The 21,346-nt window shown below is 32.7% G+C and overlaps 2 protein-coding genes across 4 annotated transcripts; one reads left to right on the forward strand and one right to left on the reverse strand.

The window, feature by feature from the left end:
* Positions 1-2,364: 2,364 nt before the first annotated feature.
* Positions 2,365-7,250, reverse strand: LOC144554184 (protein HEAT STRESS TOLERANT DWD 1-like). Its single transcript, XM_078302472.1, has 13 exons — positions 7,001-7,250; positions 6,846-6,902; positions 6,268-6,374; positions 6,090-6,168; positions 5,570-5,752; positions 5,282-5,380; positions 4,755-4,920; positions 4,367-4,470; positions 4,061-4,200; positions 3,855-3,927; positions 3,374-3,486; positions 3,158-3,275; positions 2,365-2,624 (listed from the first exon to the last, which is right to left on the reverse strand). The coding sequence occupies exons 1-13, from the start codon at positions 7,046-7,048 to the stop codon at positions 2,493-2,495; spliced, it is 1,419 nt and encodes a 472-aa protein (XP_078158598.1). The 5' UTR covers positions 7,049-7,250; the 3' UTR covers positions 2,365-2,492.
* A 10,291-nt stretch (positions 7,251-17,541) lies between these two features.
* On the forward strand, positions 17,542-20,887 carry LOC144554782 (CSC1-like protein ERD4). Of its 3 annotated transcripts, XM_078303129.1 has the most exons (4): positions 17,542-17,925; positions 18,452-18,715; positions 18,833-18,892; positions 19,831-20,887. In XM_078303129.1, the coding sequence occupies exons 1-3, from the start codon at positions 17,894-17,896 to the stop codon at positions 18,849-18,851; spliced, it is 315 nt and encodes a 104-aa protein (XP_078159255.1). In that variant the 5' UTR covers positions 17,542-17,893; the 3' UTR covers positions 18,852-18,892; positions 19,831-20,887. The 3 variants fall into 3 exon arrangements, 2 of the variants coding, with proteins under 2 accessions (XP_078159255.1, XP_078159254.1); XR_013511743.1 differs by lacking the exon at positions 19,831-20,887 and having other exon boundaries at positions 17,542-17,956; positions 18,704-18,763; positions 18,833-19,813; XM_078303128.1 differs by lacking the exon at positions 18,833-18,892.
* Positions 20,888-21,346: the final 459 nt, after the last annotated feature.

The raw sequence follows: 21,346 nt of genomic DNA on the forward strand, positions 1-21,346 counted from the left end.
AACTATATTTCAAGTTGTAACATAATTAATTAAAATGGAGTTATGTTAAAATTATTTGTATTTTAGTTTTCTCTAAAATCTAATTAAGGATAATTAAACTTAAAACTGTTTAGTATGTCAAATCTATTGAAGTGTCAAATTTATTATAAACCATAACTTACAAATTTTAAGTGGTGCTCAAAATGAGTATATAAGAAGTTATAATATAAATTGGTTCATACATAATTTGTGCTTGCCCACACAAGTTATTCAGCAAGCGTTAAAAGCATTTCCATGCTTACAAAAAGTGTAAACTAAGAAGTTAAAAATTAACAAAATGCAAATATATAAGACGTGGTACATATCCGTTGTTTTAGTGACACATCATAAAAAATAAATTTAATTTATAATTTTAATTAATAAAAGTGAGTAATTAATCTTGTTTAATATAGAAACAATGTATATGTGTCAAATTTAATTATATTTAGATTTAGTGTAAGATCAACACGGTGAAAAATCAATAGCCGGATGAAGTCAATTCCTGTGTTGATTTTTTTTATATAATACCAAAATTGGCATGAAAAGTTATTTTTAACTTGACCAATTATTTTTACGAACAATTATTTTTAAGATTATTGCTTGTAATTCTCAAAATCCCCCTAAAAATGTACAGTCTGAACCAAATTTTTAATTTTTTTTAACCAAACTAAATACCATAAAATAAATCAATTTTTTTTTTGGTGATTTGGGATGAGATTAACCAGATCCTTGATACTTAACATCTCGGTTTTACTTAAATAAAGTAATTAATCAATTAATAATACTAAATTCTCTGTAGTTTTGCTTCGAGGCCAGAGAGAAATAGAATGCATAAGGATGTCTCCTCTTTGCTCAAAATGGAGAAGATACATTCCAATATCTCGTTTTCAGATATACCCTTTTAACTCTTCTCTCTCCCCAACACTTTTTAGGAGTTCGGATCTTCCATGCAGATTCTCTAGAGCCAATTCCGTAACAGTTCTCTGAGGATAGAATCCGAGTGCTTTTACTGTTGGACAAAAACCCTTGATTTATTTAGGGACCCACTAATCAGTCCTAAATAACAGAGAATTTGGAACTTTAATTGAAAGGACAAAAGCAAAGAAGACTGAAATGTTTGCATTCACGGAAGAGACCGAGTGCATCCATGGAAGTAGTTCCCTTATCAGACGACTACGAATTTTTTTTATAAACCATAATTTGAAAAACGATTTTTATGAAACCAACATGATTATTTTTTTTTACAAAAATCATAAGAACTGAAATGATAATTCGGTCTCAGATATTTTTATAATTTTTCAACGCATTTTTTTCTTGAAAACTGTGAAAATAGCCGGGACCAAAATGACAATTTGGTTCCAAAAAGAAAAAAAAAAGGGGGGGACCGAAATGACATTTCAATTCTTATGATTTTTGTAAAAAAAAAAATAATTATTATTATATTGGTTTTATAAAAATATTTTTTTTAATTATGGTTTAGAAAAGAAATTCGACTACTACATTATCAAGCGTTTGACCAAAACATCTTGCATTCACAGCATTTGGTCTCTTCAGTTTCATTTCCCTTATCCGATTAATTTAGCTAGTTTACCGATTTATTTAGCTAGTTTAGAATTTTTATCGTCCGATTAATTCGGGTCAATTTATTTTATTAAAAAAATTTATAGAATAACTTGAAAATTCGTATCAATTTAAAACAAACAGTTCGAATTCTTCATAAAATAACTTAAAATTTGATTTGATATGAATTGTAGTCAAATAATCCACACATGGGTATACCTACTCGGCTACTCCTCTCCAAACATTTTGGTAAAATACCTTACAATTAATAATATTAAAAATTAAGAAAAATAACTAATCAAACTGTAATATGTACAAATATGTAACTGTTTATTACATACATATATTTAAAACTCAATTTTCATTAATAATAATATTTAAATAAGTTTTGTCACAATCATATCGATCGTACATTAATAAAACCTGTAACATATCAAGTTCAACATTATAATTTCATTGTTCTAAATGGTCAAGAATTGGTTTATTAGAACGATATTACAATTAATTAAGCTCATGCCAAGAAGACTTGCAGAAATTACCCGTAAAATGTTGGCAATATGACATATATAGGGTAAGGCTAAGGTGCTATGGGTTGCATAGAGGACTACGGTGCTACGGCTCAAAATTTTAATTTTCAAAATTCAAACGGTCGATCCGAACCGTTCATCTTGTTCTCTATATTAACGTGTTTGGAGACCAAATTTTATATTTTTTGGAAATTGTTTACTATTTTTTTAAATAGGTAGAAAATCAGTTGATCTAAAAAATTCTGCACCATTCAGATATCTGATAATAAACACTTAACCAAATAAAAAGGTGTTGCATAACAACAAAACTGACACCGCGTCACCAAACATAAACATGGATAGGTACATTTGCATTGGTTACTTCTCTAACAACCCCAGAATTTATACTCATGAAGGGGCAGAGGGAAGCGTGACATCAATATTGGTAGGCATTAGCACATTAAATCCATCCGCTGCTGTTGATATTATCATTCCTGGTATCTGTGGATGCCAGTGCAGTTCTTTCAAATCTTTCTGACCCTGAATACAGCAAAGAACAATAAAATCAAGAGCAGAAATTACACAGGTGCAATCAGCATTTTCCATCTAAAAGTAATGTGGGGAAATTATTGAGTCGGGCATTTTATCTTGAATGATTAAAAACCTTTCTCATATGTATCTTCATTGGAAGTATTAAGCTATTCAAAATGTTCAATGCTTCAATTTATTACGAAAAGAATACAAATAAAAAGCAAACACCAAGCAACCAAGAAAAGTCTATGACCAGCTAGATGTTATCACCTGTTATAAAAATTAAAAAAAATTCCAGACCAGAGCCTGACCCATGTACCCAACATGTGCGCATTCATTAGATTCAGTCAACAATGGCCCATCATAGAAATAAAGGCATGTTTTCAGTATAGGGCAATCACAACATTTGGTTTACACACACAGAGTATGTATCAGGTTGCATTACAACTCTCCTCAATAGTATCATATCTCAACTACATTTTTATGTGGAACAACTCAAACTTGGTAATTCTTCAACATTGACAAATACACGATATTAGTACCTGGTGAACAAAGAGGAGCTGGGGTGGCAAATCTTCAGGTGCATTGACTTGCTCCTTTACCTTGGCTTTAAACTCAGCCTCCTCTTCTTCGTCCCTTTCTAGCGACAAGTCCCATATCCTACACATATACAGATTATGAAATTGTGTGAATTGTGTGAAAATGAAAGAGACATACAAGTGACATGTTTCAAAAAAGCAATTGATAGGAGTGCTTACGTCAGTTGATGGTCAGCCGACGAAACAGCCAAGGTAGATGCTTCATGTGGGCTCCATTCCACAGATGTGATTGGCTCCTTATGATACTTAAAATGCGCCACTAGTGAATCATCCTTCAAGACCGATAAACCAATGAATAGGATGGTATCAGACAACTTGAACTAAATCAATGAACTCTGACATCAAAGATGCTTCTTAAGTATTTTAACTCTTTAAGCTGACTGAATTAAATACCAATTCCATATCAGAACTTGTATGAAATACAATTAGGTCCGCAGATGATTCACATATTCAACATGTCCTATCACCAATTGACCAGAAGTATACTTCCCTCACAGCTAAAAAAAGCACAAGACATGCAGTTACCCCATTGAGCAACCCAAATCTAGGCAGAATGTAAAATGTCTAACTGTATCAAAATGTACACTTAGCAAGTCTTCACTAAATCACACGACAAAGAAACAGACATAAAATTTTGTACCTTGATTTGGCGAAGATCACGGATGGAGAAAGTACCATCATCACTGCCAGAGGCAATCATACAGCTTGCCAGCCTGTGAGGATGAATGCACAGTTATAAAAAATTAGATTTCAAATATGTAACATGAGCGAGAACATATTTTAGATCTCAAATGAGCAAATTAGCCAACAAGTAAAGAACACAAAAATGTGTAGCAGGTCACATACCTGTTCCATGATATAACATTGACATCAGCATCATGAGCCTTAAAAATAAATTTTGGCCTTTTGCCTTCCCTTGTATCCCATATTGCAACTTTTCCGTCCACAGAAGATGATGCAAAAATGTTCGCTTCTGTAGGACTCCACTGGGGAAAAAAGAATCAATTCAGCAATTCTTTCAACTATAGCCTCCTTTTTTAGTCTACTTTCCAGCATCCTTAAAAGGCCATATGCAGCTACTTACATAGGAAACAAGGATGTAGAATAACAATGAAAATAGCTAAAAGAATACATAACGTTACCAAAAAGTACCTGTAAATCTTCCACACTTGCACCATGACCAATGAAAGGGGTAGAATCCACTTTCCACGAATCACCTGTGGGCTCCCACAGATATATGCATTTGTTACAATCGCCTATCAGAATGGACCGTACTGCATTAGTACTCACAACAATAACATGCAATTTTCAATGTCTGTTCTGCAAAGATTATTTCTTTTCTTTTGGCACTATAATCTTTTTTTGGCTTTATCCAACAGGAGTTTCCAAGCATCATAAAAAATACAAGACAGTTTCACAGTTAAATAAAACTTCAAGCCACCAATAATCTTGAGTATAATAAAAATTAATAACAAATGAATGAAAAAGAGTAAAAGTATAAAACTTCTATTGAAATAACAAAATATTTTGTAAAGTATACCAGAAACAAGTCGGCCAGGAACAACAGGGCTCCAATCAATTGCATAACCTTCATCTTTATGCCCCCCAAATTTAAAGATAGGTGTCTGCTGGTGTATGGTATCATCTCTATCGGTTGGTGCATCGGATTCAGCTAGGGAATTCAGATGTGCGCTAAAATCCCACACCTAATCATCATTATAAAGCATATCACGAATAGAACTGTATGATTGAATCAATACATATCAAACTGTTCCTGTAGCACCTTTTTTCCCTCTCCTCTGTGTGTGTGTGGGGTGCGAAGGGGAGGGGTTGATTCTGCAACTCTGCTAGGGTAGTGTTAGCTGTGGCCTTGTATTGTCTGATTACATTTATAAGGCTCCAAGAACAGAACATTTAAGTGTTGATTTCAGAAAAAATACAAATGTCAAGAAGACCCTTATAGATACTGTCGGTCAACCCAGTAGAAAAGCTACTCGGAAAAGAGCTATCATGTCAAAATGGGATGACCTTGTTCAATTGGATATTACAGAGGGGAAAAGAAAGTACCTGTACAAAGCCTGTATCACCCCAAGTGGCGCAAATATGGGGCTTTTGAGTCATTGACCTTATGCGGTTCATACATCCTTGATGAGCTACCCTCTTGATCTAGTTTCATAATAGAATGCTCATCATGAATCAAACTAGTAAATATAAAGTGCTATTAACTTAGAATACTCATCCTAGATGCAATAAGTGAACCTTTTGAGCAATCATAAATATATATTCAATTTAAATATTCCAAGTTGTCATAAGGACGGGTGTATTGGGAAATATATATGAAAAAGGACAGGGTACCTGTAGAACAGGTGCATTGCCACCGGCTGCATCAGCTATGTCATCCTCTTCATCACTGCTACTACTATCATCATCCTCCATTTCCTCGTCATTATTCTTAGAAGAAGGGAGCAAATCACGTTTTCTCCCAGTTATCTTGGAAAGTTTGAAAATGCCAATGTAATTCGCAGATTGTTGGTCGGCCTATACAACAAAAAATAAAAAGCAAAGTTGAAATGCTTTAAATAGATTTTAAGACAAATTGGATCTGGATTGGCTTTATGTCTTTAACTGGGATGTCTTGAGTTAACATGAGGCCGAATACAGTTGAATGCTAATTAACATTTAAGTGCATCAAACAGCAGCAGGTTAAAAACAATACTGGGATTGGATTGAGTTAAATTGGAAGGAGCAAAATTAAGTTAAACTGAAGTTGAATTGTCCTTGGCGGTACTGGCACATGCTGCAACAGTCAGGCTATGAACTGGTATATACCGGTGCTGACCACATTTTCAGTTTTCCACTGTGCAACAAACCTGACCTGTGTTCCTGCAACTCCATATAGAGTGTGGGGGAATTCGGTACGAACTAGTCCAAGAGAATCTTGCACCACATCAAAACTATCAAAAATCAAAAGAAAAAATAAGCACTAAGAAAACAAACTTATCACTTCAAAGGAAACAAAAGAATTGAACTTATGCAAACAATTACGGAATTACCTTAAACAAGGCCATCCAATATTGAATCCACGCAGATAATTATATGCTGATGGATCAAATTGAAGTTCTTCTCCCTCCTCCATTTCATCTACACCAGGTTGCCATACCTAAGTTCACGATATAAATACACTGATAAGTTTTTACATATTAAGATAATTTAAAATAAAAAAAGAATAATATCACCAAAATAACTCTTTGATGTAGAACTTCTGCCCTTAGCCATCCTGTTATAAAACTATGTGCAATTTTTTTATCAGAAAAGGAAGTAGTAAATTAAAGCTTCATCTGCTATTTCTCAAAAACCACTAACCAATGTTTCAAAAAAAGTCAATATATTATTCTCCAGTTATATTATTTTCAACTATTTCAGTACTATTTTCACCTCTAATTCCCATTTGTACTCTCCAATTGCAAAACCACATAACCAAACTATGAAGGAAAAAAATAGTTAGTTCATGGATGTAGCAATAATTATTGTAGCTTTTGGTCCACTTCAGGCAAACATTTAGTTTTTATTGGGCACTTTTGGTATAAGAATATACATCTCAATAAGGATGAAATGAGAAGTGGTACTTAACCTTGGCAGGTGCAGAGGGCACAGGGGAAGATGTTGAAGCTTCCTCTTTTTTTGAAGCCTGAAATCAAAATAAACACAGGACAGAGTAATTAGTAAAAGAAGGCGGTTTTTCCGGTAAAACGAAACTAACAGGAAATATAGTAGAATGATAAATACCTTGTTTTTCCTCTTAAGCTTCTTGGGGTTTTTTAGGCTACGAGTCATCTTGAACTACGCGGTAAAAAGATAAACACCGGCTTACGGAAGGGTAGAGCGAGAGCGTGCGAGCGAGAGAGAGGGACGAAGTTGTGGAGGCGTGCCGCTCTCAAGCATAAACCCTATGAAGGTATAATAAGGGTTCAATTTTGGTGCGAATGTGATTACTTGAGCGGATCCGGAAACTACTCTTACTGTATCCGCTAAACTTGTAATTTGTCCCTTGCAAGTGAAAACCAAAATATAAATCTAAATATTATTTCTTATTCAAAGTTAGACGTAAATGGTCCGCTTCATATCAAAATTCGGTTTAAATTTACATTATCAATTAAATTTATTAAGTTTTATATATGTTTGTAAGAATCTTAATACATATTAGATGATTTAGACTCGATTTTAAATAAAATATGTCCAAATCAATTTGAACATTACCTAATTTTTGAAATTATTACTAGTTTATTACTAAAAAAAGTAAAAATTAAATTGCCGATTGATTCTTCAGGGTGGAGAATTTAACACATAATTTTATTATTTGAACACAACAACTTTGAAATGTTTAATTTATAGACATTTTTGTCTCTCTATATGTATATATATCAAGAGGAGGGATCCGATTACCACAATTTTGAGTTACCATAATCAGAAAAAATGAGTATTCATGTTGTACCACAAGCATTGTACCAGTACCTATTTATGATAGGCCTGCTAATGGACGGGCCCCCTGTTCATACTTGGTCCAGTTAAAAATTAAATAGAACAGGTCCTGTTCATGTTCGGCCCAAAATAAAAGAGTTTATGTTCATGATCGGCCCGTTCGGTAATGTTCATAACTGAGTCCGGTCCATAACTGAGTTCTATTCGGAACAGGCCTATTTGATCAAACCGGGCTGAACAATGGACAACCAATCAAGCTAGCGTATGGACAATAAGGCTTATTACTAATAGATCAGCACAAGAGTAATCTTTGAATCAAATCAAGGCACGTGATTTTTAAATGTAATTAATGAAATACCAGATCACAGAAATAAATCACAAGAAAGGAAACTAAATACAATCAATCGATAACAGTTTGAGAACATTTAGAGTATATCAAACTGACGAAAGGTTTCAACCAAATATAACAGGAAAATTTGGGGCTTTAATCAAATTGAACAAATTAGAGCAACACAAATGTACAGCCTAAATGTGTTTAGAAAGACCATTACGATTTCATATTTGCTTATGTAGGAAACTAATTAGTGATTGTTCTACAGTAACAAATGTGATATGAAACTAATAAATTGAATCTCAAAGTAATCAGAGTAATTTATTTATCAACCAAATTATAACTTTGATATGAATCTCCAAATAAGAAATTAATAGATGTGCTGTATTGAAAAGACCAAATAAGAAAATGGGTTTGGTGATAACCTCAATTTTAGCACAACCAAACGAAGAATATCTGGATCCGTGCAAATTGTGACCCGGAGAGAATTTTACAATCTCACATGTGCCATCTACGTGCCCCTACATGAGCAAGTTGTCAAGTTTAGTTCATCTATCTCATGTCCATTGTACCTGAGAAGTCTAGTATTATAAAGTTATAACAACTTTGACTTAAATAGAAAAGGTAACCAACTATAGATGGATCCAAAGCTGTAATAGGTACGAGTGTCTAATTGATCATTTGAACATACAACTAATATATCATCAAATGCGCAATTCATAAAGAAAAAAAAAAAATAGAGATCATATTTCAGATGCCAACCTTTCTTATCAGAAATCCAATTTCAGATAACAGAGAGGGGAAAAAATATGGAGGAAGCATAGAACACCCTTTTGGTACTACAACCCTTCAGTATATTTTACCAGAAACCATGGATTAGAAGAACTACATGTCAATTTCTATTCTGAGCAATGCTAAGAAATTTTATAACTATGGGATTTCTCAAAAGGAAACACACACTCGCAATTTAGCTTACCAATAATGGAGAGGAGCAAGGAAAGGGACAGGAAGAGAGGTCGGCGCCAAGGTCGTTGGGAGAGAGGAGAGAGGCGCGCCTCTATGATGAGAGGTGGCACCTCCTAGAACCAAAAATCGGATCGAGAGTGTGAGAGAGACGGTGAAGAGAGGCAATGTGCAGAGAGAGAGGAGAGAGAGAGGGGTAGGGGAAAGATCGATGAAGAGGCGGGAGTCGCGTGACCTAATAGCGCTCAAACGGGCTGCTCCAATGGTCTGTTCACTGGACATCGAACGGGCTTTTTACTGGACATAGAACGGGCTGTCCTGTTCAATTAGCCGCCCTGGAAGCACGCATATATACTTACAAAAAAGATTATGTATTTCTGGGCTCGGCACTTGTACCGGAGCTCCTCCTCCGCCTTCTCTTCCTCCTGCTCCTTCTAGCCTGAGTATTCTCTCTATGAATTTTATATGCAACTTTTTAAAACTCTTGGATACATAGAATTTCTATGAATTTTTCAAATTTTCTTTTTTGTTTAAATGCAGACTGTCAAAAATTATAAGTTGTTGTTTGATATTTGTTAACAATACTTTAGAAAATAATGTATATAAGTCCTTCTATTTTTTTCGATATGAAATATTCTTAAATTTATTGTTTTGTATTGAAGAAAAGATCTCACAATGCATCAGAAACAAAAAAAAAATCTGTATATATATTCTGAGCATGCTCAATGTTGGAATCTAGCCCCAGCTTTAAATTTTTTAGTTTGTATGTTTCCGTTTATACTTGGAGATAGTAAATTATATGAACTTATATTTGATGTTAATTTGTATAGCATTGATCACCTTATATCTTGTAAAAAAACCAAAAATAATATATTTAGTTATACAGATCAAATTACGCGAGACATCAGACTCAGTATTTCAATTCTCATGTAATTGTTAGTCTAGTGCGATGCCACGATATGTATTTTTATATGTACATTAAACTTGAATTTTATATGAATTAGCGTTATTATCATAAAAACTAAGTATAAATAACTAGGTACTAGCAAAACTAATCCATTATAATTAAAAATATTAGATAGTAAAACGAAAACATCAAAACTTTAGACTAAATTTTGAAAAAATAAAGAATGATACGTTTTCTAATTTGCTCAGTTCACAGTAATCATATCTGTAAGTATTCAACAACTTTTACATGTCAAGCAACGAAATAAAGTTAATAACAAACACCAAAAAAATGTTACAATGTGACTTCACATAAATTTAGAAGATAGACGGGAATGGATCTATTTTTTAGAATGGACAACCTTTTTGCATAATTACATCAGGAAAAAATGGATCTAAATTTTTTAGAATGGATCTAAATTTAGAAGATAGACGAGAATGGACAACGAAATAAAGATAGACGGGAATGGATCTATTTTTGGAATGGATCTATCTTTTAGAATGGACAACCTTTTTGCATAATTACATCATTTTATTAGCTAGAACTTATTGTGTAAATTTAGAAGATAGACGTGAATGGATCTATTTTTTAGAATGGTTAGCTTGTTTACTTACATATCAGGAAAAAATGTAATGCGTTTCATATAGAATAATTAGTCTTGTTTATATTTATGGAATCGCAATTTAAGAATGCAATTTTTGTATCTTTCATCTTTCATCTTACAATCAAGCAATATATTTATCCATAAATTGTTGCAGCCGATTCTTCTATGGAACAATTCCATAAATATAAGGTTTAAATAAAAAGTGTGTTACTTTCTTTTTTTTTGTAATTTCTAGTATTTCAGTTTAGTATTTTTGTCAGGCTAAAATAATCTCGACTATTTATTTATAAATATTTTTTTAAGAGGCTAAATGCTGGTTATTTTAGTTTTCAAAGATAATATTTAAATATAAAAACTCAGGTCTTTATTCTCTCTTGTTTGTGGATATGAAGAATAGGAGATTGCTAATCAAATTATTAGTTACTTATTATTAAAAATTTATAGTAATTGTTTATCACTTAACTTTGATTGCGAATTTTAGAACAACATAACAAGTGTTAAATAAAAAAAAAAATTAAGTTATTTTTAGAAGGGATCACATTTGACACATCCCATCCCAAATCCGAGATCAGATTTTCAAGTCCGAGCTTAGTTCTGAGATTGGATTCAGATAGTCCAATCTCGGTTAATTTGTCTATTTCTTCTGTATACTAAATTATGTGAGAAATTAATGTGTTGCTAATTAAGAATAATATCTTATTTTTTATATTAAATGATATGATTCCATTTTGAATTTATTTCTTTATTTAATTTTTTTTTTTTTAGAAAATATTTAAATCTTATAGATACAATTTAATTGATGGTACTATATAAACAAAATACAAACAATACTTTGTCTTATACAAATTAATTGGTTGTTCAAATAAACAATTTATTTTTCGTTTTAAATGAACTAACCTATAGATAAATAGACGATAAACTTTTCCTTCCATTCCACTTTACATCCTAATTTTGAACAAGAACAAAAAAAAAATGAAAATGCTGCCAAGTAATAAAAGTTCGCGAGTACAGTAAACACGCCATTACCACTTTCCATTCCACTTTACAAAAAAACACGCCATCTAGACAGAATTCGTATCCTCTGCGTTAACTCAAAACGGAATCTTTTGAGTTAATACATATGGACCGTCCGATCAGCTTTAAAATTCGTGCAAATTAAATCCGCACTAATATTGATGACCCCTATGTTTTAGGCGGGTGCCGGATGGACTCCATTTACAATCAGACGGCCTATATCTATTAACTCAAAAGATGCTCTTTTGAGTTAATGCAGACGATGCGGACTCATCTAGACATCTAGTACAGTACAGAGAATTCGTATCCTCTGAGATATCTCAAACTTTGCATGACTTTTTGGAAAATCTCAACCGTTTAAATGCGTTCTACACGCATCTCAAAGCACATAATACTGGCCCCTACATCACTCCCGAATAGGCACTGGACACGTTGGTCATGCAAAAGTTGAGATATCTCAGAGGATACGCACTCCAGTACAGATGCCTGTGAACGGAAAATTTTGATTCTATGGTCCGTGCTCTGTATAAAGCTCGCTACATTATTATAAAATTTTGATTCTATGGTCCGTATTTCACTCATGTAGTGTATTTTATGTTTCGTGATATACTTACATTTATATTAAAGAAGCATAATGGATTTTTATTAAAAATATTTGTCACAAATCACAACAGTTGGAGTAGATGTTTGATGAATGCTAGTGGGATTTTGTTTCGAATCCAATCGGTAGATCAATTTTTTATGTTTTTGTTTGAGGGCAGGGTTTTAAAGAACGTAAATTCAATTTTATTTGAAGTATAGGGCTCCAGTGACAGTCATATAAATAATTTTGACCTTTCTTTATTGAAAAAAAAAAAAAAAGGTTGGCACTTGTATACATTTCAAATATACAGTTTGAATGGATATCACCATCTGAAAAATAATTATAAGAACTTGTCCTATGTGGGTCTTACCTTGAACGAACAGGCTTTGGAGGTCAATCCCCACATATTCACAAATTTCATGACCCTATATATGTGTTAAATTTTGTTTATCATATGCAATTTTATTCGGTGATTGTCACAAAAAATATATTCTGACAAATAATATTTTCAGCGCAAATAATGGATCTGTTCTAAAATACATAGTAAATAAATAAAACTGCTTATTTCTCAAAAAGCCAAATGTATTATATTATAAGTTTAATTGTTTTTGTTTATCATTACAAAATTTCATGTTAACTATTTCTGTTTATCGTGGCATCATAAATGAAAAGTTAATTGGTTGATTGCTAATAAAAATTATATAAAAGTTGGTACTGTTTATCGTGGCATCATAAATTTATCCATCAAGTCTCCTTATTCTGAATTTTATGATTCCATCCCGCTTAGCACATCTTATAAAAAGGACTTGAAACCGTACGGACAGCATCTCAAAAGACTACTTGAGCCTTCAAATTCAATCAGACGGTTTGGATGCGTCCGTTGTCCATTGCAAATCATGCATGGGATGATGGGATACTCAATACTCTTATCCGTAATTTTGGATTCAAAACAAAGAAAAGCAAAGCAGAGAAAAGGTGTACAGGATATCTACTTCCGTACTCGTAACCGTAAACGGATCTGTCCATGTGATGTTTCTGTGCTAACGGTACACAACCTGATCGACGCGTCTGGATAAAAAGGAGAAGATATCTTCCCCTTAAAAGGAAGCCAGCTGGAAATGGGATTTTTTTTTTTATAAACCATAATTAAAAAGAGATTTTATCGAACCAAAATGATTTTTTTTTTCAAAAATCATAAGAACAGAAATGCTATTGCGGTCCTTAATTTTTTTTTTTTTAACCGAAATGATATTTCGGTCCCTAGTGATTTCACATTTTTCCAGATCCGCGGCAATAGAAAAACCTAAACTGAGAGTTCCTGACCTAAACGGGAATTGTTTCAGGTCGAAACTGAGCCGAAACAGATTCCCAGAAAAGGGAAAAAAAAATACATGGGACCGAAATGCCAATTCGGTTCCAGCTAGAAAAACAGTGAACTGAAATGACATTTCGGTCCAAGGTATTATACCAACGGCTACACCATTTTTTCATAAAAAAATGTGAAATCATTAGGGACTGAAATGCCATTTCGGTCTCAAAAAAAAAATTCGGGACCAAAATAGAATTTCGGTTCTTATGGCTTTTGTAAAAAAAAAAATAATCATGTTGGTTTGATAAATTTTTTCTTTTTAATTATGGTTTATAAAAAAGTTCCTGGAAATGCCATTTTTTAACTGTTGGCACCTCAAAAAAGTTCCTGTAAAAAAATTAAACCGCCGTACTATCATTTTATCATGTTGTGGTGGTACATTGATACATGATGCGGATAAACCTTTGTACAAATAAAAGAATAATTGAAGGTGTTTTTTTTTTTTTTGGAATTGTTAAATTTTTTATTTTGAATAATGATTTGGTTGTTGAGAAATTTCATTTAACTTGTGGCATGTCCAAAGTTTTTTAAAAGCATACCTAAAGAATAATTGTAGAAGTATTTTGTTATCTTCAAAATTATAACAAATTTATGTCCGAGCCTGAAATTTTAAAGAACGTAAATTCAATTTTATTTAAAGTCTAGGGGTCCAATGACAGTCATATAAATAATTTTGACCTTTCTTTATTTGAAAAAAAAAAGGTTTGACCTTTCATATACAAAGATTTGAATTATTGGAAGAAACAAAAGATTGAGCAGTCTGAGCCAAATTTTTAACATTTTTTAACCAAACTAAATACCATAAAATAAATAAATTTTTTTTTTGGGTGATTTGGGATGAGATTAACCAGATCCTTGATATTTAACATCTCGGTTTTACTTAAATAAGTAATTAATCGATTAATAATACTAAATTTCCTGTAGTTTTGCTTCGAGACCAGAGAGAAATAGAATGCATTAGTAAGGATGTCTCTTCTTTGCTCGAAATGGAGAAGATACATTCCAATATCTTGTTTCCAGATATACCCTTTTAGATAGGGGTGTCAATGGGTACGGTAAGGGTCGGGTGGAAGCATTTTCATATCCGTACCCGTCATAAATTATCCTTACCCGTACCCTACCCTTACCCGTTACAAATTGCCTTACCCGTACCCTACCCTTACCCGTTATAGTTGTCGGATAACGAAACGGTAGCGGGTAAATAACAGTTAATACTTGTATAATAATTATTTTTATTATTTATTAAATAAAACACTAAGACACATTTATTTGTCACATATATAATCACACTACTAATATGAAAATTAATTCTAACTATATTGATTTTTATCAAAACACAAATTTTAAAAAAAAATATCTCTGTTCTTGAATTAAAAAATCAGGTATGCAAATAAAAGCAAGATGATCAATTATTCAAGTACTTTAACGGTGATTATGTTTAACACAGTTATATAAATGGTCAATTGTTCAACTTAGAAAATTTAATAAATTTTATTTTCTAAGATTAAGAGTAGTTGCCAGTTGGACTGTTGGAGAGGGATAGTAATTCAATGCTCATTAAGATATATAATATATACAATTTTTTTATATAATTACCCGATCGGGTAACGGGTACGAAATAGGCTCTACCCGTACCCTTACCCGTTTTGATAACGAAAAAAAATCTTTACCCGTACCTGATAAGTTTACGAAAAAAAAATCTTACCCATACCCATCTTATCGAATACGGTACGGGTCGGGTAAACGGATAAAAGGGTGCCATTGACACCCCTACTTTTAGATCATGTTTGATTGTGGAGTAACTTTAAGCCGGAGTAAATTGCTTACTTCAAGTCAAACCGGAGTAAGTTAATCATATTTAGTGGAGTAAGCTAAATCACATCTCTAGATGAAGTAAGTTACACCGGTTTAATTCAAACCTCACTCCATCAATTTTACTATTCGTTTGACTCCTTAAACGTAGAGTAAGGGGTTTACTACACTTCTTACTCCACAACCAAGTCTTAAGTTTTAATTTATTTTCTCTCTCCCCAACACTTTTTAAGAGTTCGGATCTTCTGTTGCAGATTCTCTGAAACCAATTCCGTAACAGTTCTCTGAAGCAAGGAACCGAGTGCTTTTACAGTTGGACAAAACCCATTGATTTCTGTAGGGACCCACTACTCAGTCCTAAATAACCGCATTTGGTCCAGTGGATTTATAACAGAGGGCTTGGAATTTGAATTGAAAGGAAAAAAACAAAGAAGACCAAAATATCTTGCATTCACAGCATTTGGTCTCTTCAGTTTCATTTCCCTTATCCGATTAATTTAGCTAGTTTAGAATTTATATCGTCGGATTAATTCGGGTCAATTTATTTTATTAAAAAAATTATAGAATAACTTGAAAATTCATATCAATTTAAAACAAACAGTTCGAATTCTTCATAAAATAATTTAAAATTTGATTTATTACATACGATATGAATTGTAGTCAAATAATCCACACATGGGTATACCTACTCGGCTACTCCTCTTCAAACATTTTGGTAAAATACCTTAAAATTTATCACATTAAAAATTGGGAAAAATAAAAGATAAAAATAACTAATCAAACTGTAATACAAATATGTAACTGTTTATTACATACATATTTAAAACTCAATTTTCATTAATAATAATATTTTAATAAGTTTTGTCACAATCGTACATTAATAAAACCTGTAACATATCAAGTTCAACATTTTAATTTCATTGTTCTAGATGATCAAGAATTGGTTTATTAGAACGATATTACAAGGAATTAAGCTCATGCCAAGAAGACTTGCAGAAATTACCTCATAATTTTACCAGCATAAAATATTGGCAATACGACATCTTGTGCAAGAAATTTTTGTTTTTAGAAATTCAATACAAAGATTATCAAAAATGATAAAGTATTTTTATTTTTCGATTTCATAGAAGGATAAGAAACAATAGAGAATAAAGACCTGAGCTTTTATTTTTAAATATTATTTTTGAAAACTAAAATAACTAGCATTCAGTCTCTTAAAAATATATTTACAAATAAATAGTCGAGATTATTTTAACCTGACAAAAATGCTAAACTGAAATACTAGAAATGACCATAAAAATGAAAGTAACATACTTTTTATTTAAACTTTATATTTTTTTAGGAAATATTTAAACCTTATAGATACAATTTAATTGATGTTACTATATACACAAAATACACGCAATACTTTATCTTATACAAATTAATTAGTTGTTCAAATAAACAATTTAGTTTTCGTCTTAAATGAACTAAGTTATAGATAAATAGACGATGAACTTTTCTTTCCATTCCATTTTACATAATAATTTTGAACAAGAACAGTAAAAAAATGAAAAAGCTGTCAAGTAGTCATAATGTCATATCGTTCATTGTTTTACTGTAAAAAATAATGCTCTAAAAATCAATTTCAAAACAAAGAAACAAGCCATCTAGTACAGATGCCTGTGAACTGAAAAAATAGCAAACTAAAAAATTTGATTATATAGTCTGTGCTTTGTAAAGTTCGCTACATTATTAAATGAAATACGTGCTCTGACTCTGAGGCATCAGTTTGCTATATTATTAAATGAAAGACGAGCTGTTTTTTTGTGACAAACCCCACTAGTATTTATTTTTCTTAAGAATTTCAGTAGAGGCTCGATACTTGAAGGCTCTTAAATCTATTCAAGATGAAATTTTTACTTTAAACTCTTAAAAGTTAAAAACAGTACAATATCAAAATTAATCCAACATCAATAGATCATAGGATCAGTGGAGTTAACACAGAGGTTCGTAAATCGGACAGTAGATCATAGAATCGGTGGTGTATTTTTTATTTCATATTTTCTTTAGTAAATTTTTAAATCTCTATTTAAAGTGAACGCAAATTAATGTTTCTTATCCTTCTATGGAATTGAAAAATAAAAATACTTTATCATTTTTGATAATCTTTTTATTGAATTTCTAAATAAAAAAACTTCTAGTACAAGATTATGTTATCTCACTGCACGAGCACCGGCAGAAAGTATTGGTTAAAAATAAAAAGGTTACGCGCACCAGACCCCCCAAAAATTGCCCGCGAGTTCCGTCTCCCCTCACCCCGCCTGCGCTCGCGCAAAGGGTACGGTACGCCCGCCTCCCGACCGAAACCCTAGACCCCCGCCTCCCCCTGCGATCGGTTCAAATCTCGTGCGGGTATGATGGAGGCTAGGGTTCGTCACTGGCCGGCTTCTTCGCGGTGGCGCCAGAGTTCCCGGCCACGGCGTACTACGGGGAAATCACCTTTGGCATCGCCTTGACGAGAGAAACGCGTCGGTGTACTTGTCGGCAGCTGGCGATAAGCCGAGACAAAAGGAACAAAGGTGTTGTTGCTTTGGGGATGTTGATTTCATCATGTTCAATACCAATTCGGTTAGTTTCTTCTGCAATTGGGTTTACAAAGGTGTTGTTAATGCCTTGTTGAGTATTTGAGTGTGATTTGAGGACACAAGATGTAGGGGATTTGGGGGTTTTAGTGTTTATTACACTGGATTGGGTATGGTGCAGAAAACGAGTCAGTTGGTGTCTTTAACTCAGAATCCAGGGTTTTGTTGTCTGCAAGTTATACTACAACTCTATCAGATTTTTGTAGCTTGAAGAGGGCTTTAAAGATGTGTAATTACCCTTCCAAAGCTGTTATTAAATTGTACCATTATGGCACTGTTACTGAATTCACTAGTCTTTTACCAACAATAGCAGGTCAGATTTTCGTTACTTATTCATTTTAGCTGGTACCTTACCTGCATGTATCACAGAATATACTGGTCCAGTTCGGTTGAGTGATTAATATATTCAAGGAAGAACTACAAAAAAAAAGGCTAACAGAAATATCAGAGAATGAGTTGCCTAATTATATCTCTCCCTCTATTTATAATCGGGCAAACAAAATATACAACAGCCTTGAAGGCTACAAAAAGAAGTTGGCACACGTAGAGGCTGTCTTTGCTGAATCCAAAGCTGCCGGCAAACCCGAAGGTGCCCGGCTGACAATGCGAACTGGGTTCCTTGGGCTTGTGGTTTCAAAAGTTGACACGAGTAACCACTGCAATGAGAAGATCAAAGAACTTGTCCCGAAGCTTGATGCTGAACAAAAGATCTCTTTACAGGACAGACAGCAGCGAGCTGCACTAATCTTCTTCAACAGCTGTAGGTGCTGGTACAGGTATCCTCTATTTTTTGTGCAAAATCTGGAGCAAAGCATGTTTATGCAGTAAGACAATTTTTCCGTAACAATATGTTTTATTTTCAGGACTAATTAAATCTTTTTTTTTTCCTATAGAGTGCTCTCAAATGGCTGACATGGCAAAGGAGATTGTTTGAGTCAATGGTTTATCAGTAGGTAATATCTATAATAATAGAACATGGTGCCACACAAAATTTTACTTGAATATTATATATTTATTTGTTAAATATATTGTTTGTCTGGAAAGCATGTCTTGCATATAGTTTTGTTTGATTTGGCCTAAACTTATGGTTTAGTTTGAGTATTGTTTGCAAATTAGTGCTTAACTGAGGCTCTATTGTTAGATTTGGCTTAGATTAACTTATGCAGAGAAATTTGGCCTAAATTAACTTACTGTTAGATTTGGCCTAAAACAGAACATCTTATGTCCAATATCAAACTTCTCTCTCTCTCTCTATATATATATATATTAAGATTTATAATTAAAGTTATTATTATATATATTTTCATGATTTTTATACTTTATTATCGATTAATCTTAATTAACCGAGTCTACTACTACCAACTAAACAAAAAAAAAAAAACTAATTTAACGCATTTATTTAGAATGCATTTGAACTGTCTACATTAATTTACACTAATTTAACGCTCCATGGTATTTAATCATCAGCACTCAGTTTTTATACACATTTATTTACACTAATTTAATTCTGAAATTAAAGCTATGCCTTTTTTGTTTATTCTACTATTTCTTTTTTACTTTCTTTTTTAGGGCGCTCTCGGTTAGTAACTATCTAAAAATATATGAGCTATTAAATCCTAGATCTTTTTTAGAGTGCTTATGATGATTCTTCTATTAATATTGATTAAATTGGAATTAGCCAAGCTAAGCCCATAAGTTAAAAAAGGCATGATTTCTAAAATGGTTCATAGAACAGGGCTGAATTTCTATTTTAGGGGTTGGAAACTTGAAATAGACACTTTACAATATTACATGTCTGTTGGCTTTTAAATACACACCAGCATGCTTCTTTCTCAACTACAAATCAATTCTCTAATAGATCATATTTTGCCATTCATTTTGTAAACTGCAGAGAGGATCTTGATTTCACATCTGAGTTCTGTACAATAAATGCAAACCATGTCACCTCCACGCTTGGCCTCGTCGTCAGTTCGGAGGAATATTATTAGGATCAAAATTAAAAAGGCTGAAAAAAAGACGGAGTTGATGGAGGCTGGTGCTGTTCTAACAAGTACAAAGGAGGAGCTGCATCTCAATTCATCTCCTGACAGGAAACCGCACCAAAGCACCTGCTGCTCTTCTACTCGAAATCTGGAGGTAAGACTATTATATTTATATTTAAATGTTTTGTTTTGCTCTATAATCATTTCTTTGTTCTTTCTTTTCCTGTCAATGAAAATTGACATAGCTAGCATAGCCTGTTTCTATATATTATGGAAAATACAGAGTTAAAGCATGCATTTTGTTTTTCTTACAAATACTATGAATTATATTATGGATATTGAAATAACATAGCCTGGTTTGGCCTCAGCTAGAGACAACAACAAATTTGTAATAAAACGAATTGAGAAATCTCTATTGATTGAACCAGCGCAAGAATTCTGTGTTGTCCCATTCCTCATTCCTTATTTACATTGTTTCTTAAGCAACTACTGCTTAATTTCATTTTTTAGAATTTTTTACTAATTTATTAGATAGGTAGAAAAATCCATTGATTGAGAAGCTTGTGGACCTTAGAAAACTGTGATTTTTAAAGATAAACTTGTAATAAAAAAGCCAAACAAATTACCAAGAAAGGATTTCACAAGGGAAATGTGTAAGGCGACAGGCATTCTAAAAACAATCTTACTTAATTTAGATTAGTAGTTTATCTAATGGCTAACACTGCTTTTATCTGAAATTGTATGACAACTGCATTGGAGGCCACAATGAGATATCAGATCATAATGCAGGGCAAGGAACTAGCCATTCCAATTAGGGAATGCCTCAATTTTCATTTTCATAATGTAAATGTATTTATTGAGATGGCTCATCGGGCATTCGAGTCCATCTTTTGACGTGTGATGTTTTTGTACATAATTTGAAAGTAGTTGATATTTACATAATTTGAGTACTCTTTTTTTCTCTTACTTATATTGTATGATATATATCTATTGGGGCTATTTGTTTGGCAATATTCACAAATCGCAGAAGTGAACTACAAAGTACAAAATACAATCAGGGTTGGTTGTGATAAGTTTGCACTTTGCGCTTTCCAGAAGCTTCTGTGCTGCCTTACTTCAAGTTCAGTATGAATTTGGGCGTGATGATTCAATGTTGTTAGCCATTTCTTGGTGGTTTATAAGATGGTCAGTTTTGCAGTTTGCTGTCTTCAGGAAAAAAAAGGGGGGAATTTTGTCGAACACATGGTGTGCATTGAGCTGGTATCAACCTCTTTTTATGGGTTTTTTTTATCAGAAGGGCCTTCGTTTGATATTAACATGGACTTTGGGCTACAATTATAGATCATGGCCATTTATTCATCTTTGATAATTTTCTGTTTCTTATATATAATGCTTCCAAGTCCAATAGCATGTTAACCTCGATGA

This window comes from Carex rostrata, chromosome 5 (genome assembly GCF_964058835.1).
Source record: "Carex rostrata chromosome 5, lpCarRost1.2, whole genome shotgun sequence".
In the NCBI taxonomy this organism is placed as follows: domain Eukaryota; kingdom Viridiplantae; phylum Streptophyta; class Magnoliopsida; order Poales; family Cyperaceae; genus Carex; species Carex rostrata.

What these genes read in the sequence shown, in the direction of transcription:
- LOC144554782 (XM_078303128.1), top strand. Translation starts at nt 17,894, where the DNA reads ATGTTGATTTCATCATGTTCAATACCAATTCG. An exon ending in TCATGTTCAATACCAATTCG is followed by an intron (nt 17,926 to 18,451) that starts GTTAGTTTCTTC and finishes AATATACAACAG; the next exon opens with CCTTGAAGGCTACAAAAAGA. An exon ending in AGCTGTAGGTGCTGGTACAG is followed by an intron (nt 18,716 to 19,830) that starts GTATCCTCTATT and finishes TGTAAACTGCAG; the next exon opens with AGAGGATCTTGATTTCACAT.
- LOC144554184 (XM_078302472.1), bottom strand. Translation starts at nt 7,048, where the DNA reads ATGACTCGTAGCCTAAAAAACCCCAAGAAGCTTAAGAGGAAAAACAAG. An exon ending in AATGTTATATCATGGAACAG is followed by an intron (nt 3,928 to 4,060) that starts GTATGTGACCTG and finishes TCATCCTCACAG; the next exon opens with GCTGGCAAGCTGTATGATTG. An exon ending in TCGGCTGACCATCAACTGAC is followed by an intron (nt 3,276 to 3,373) that starts GTAAGCACTCCT and finishes GTATATGTGTAG; the next exon opens with GATATGGGACTTGTCGCTAG.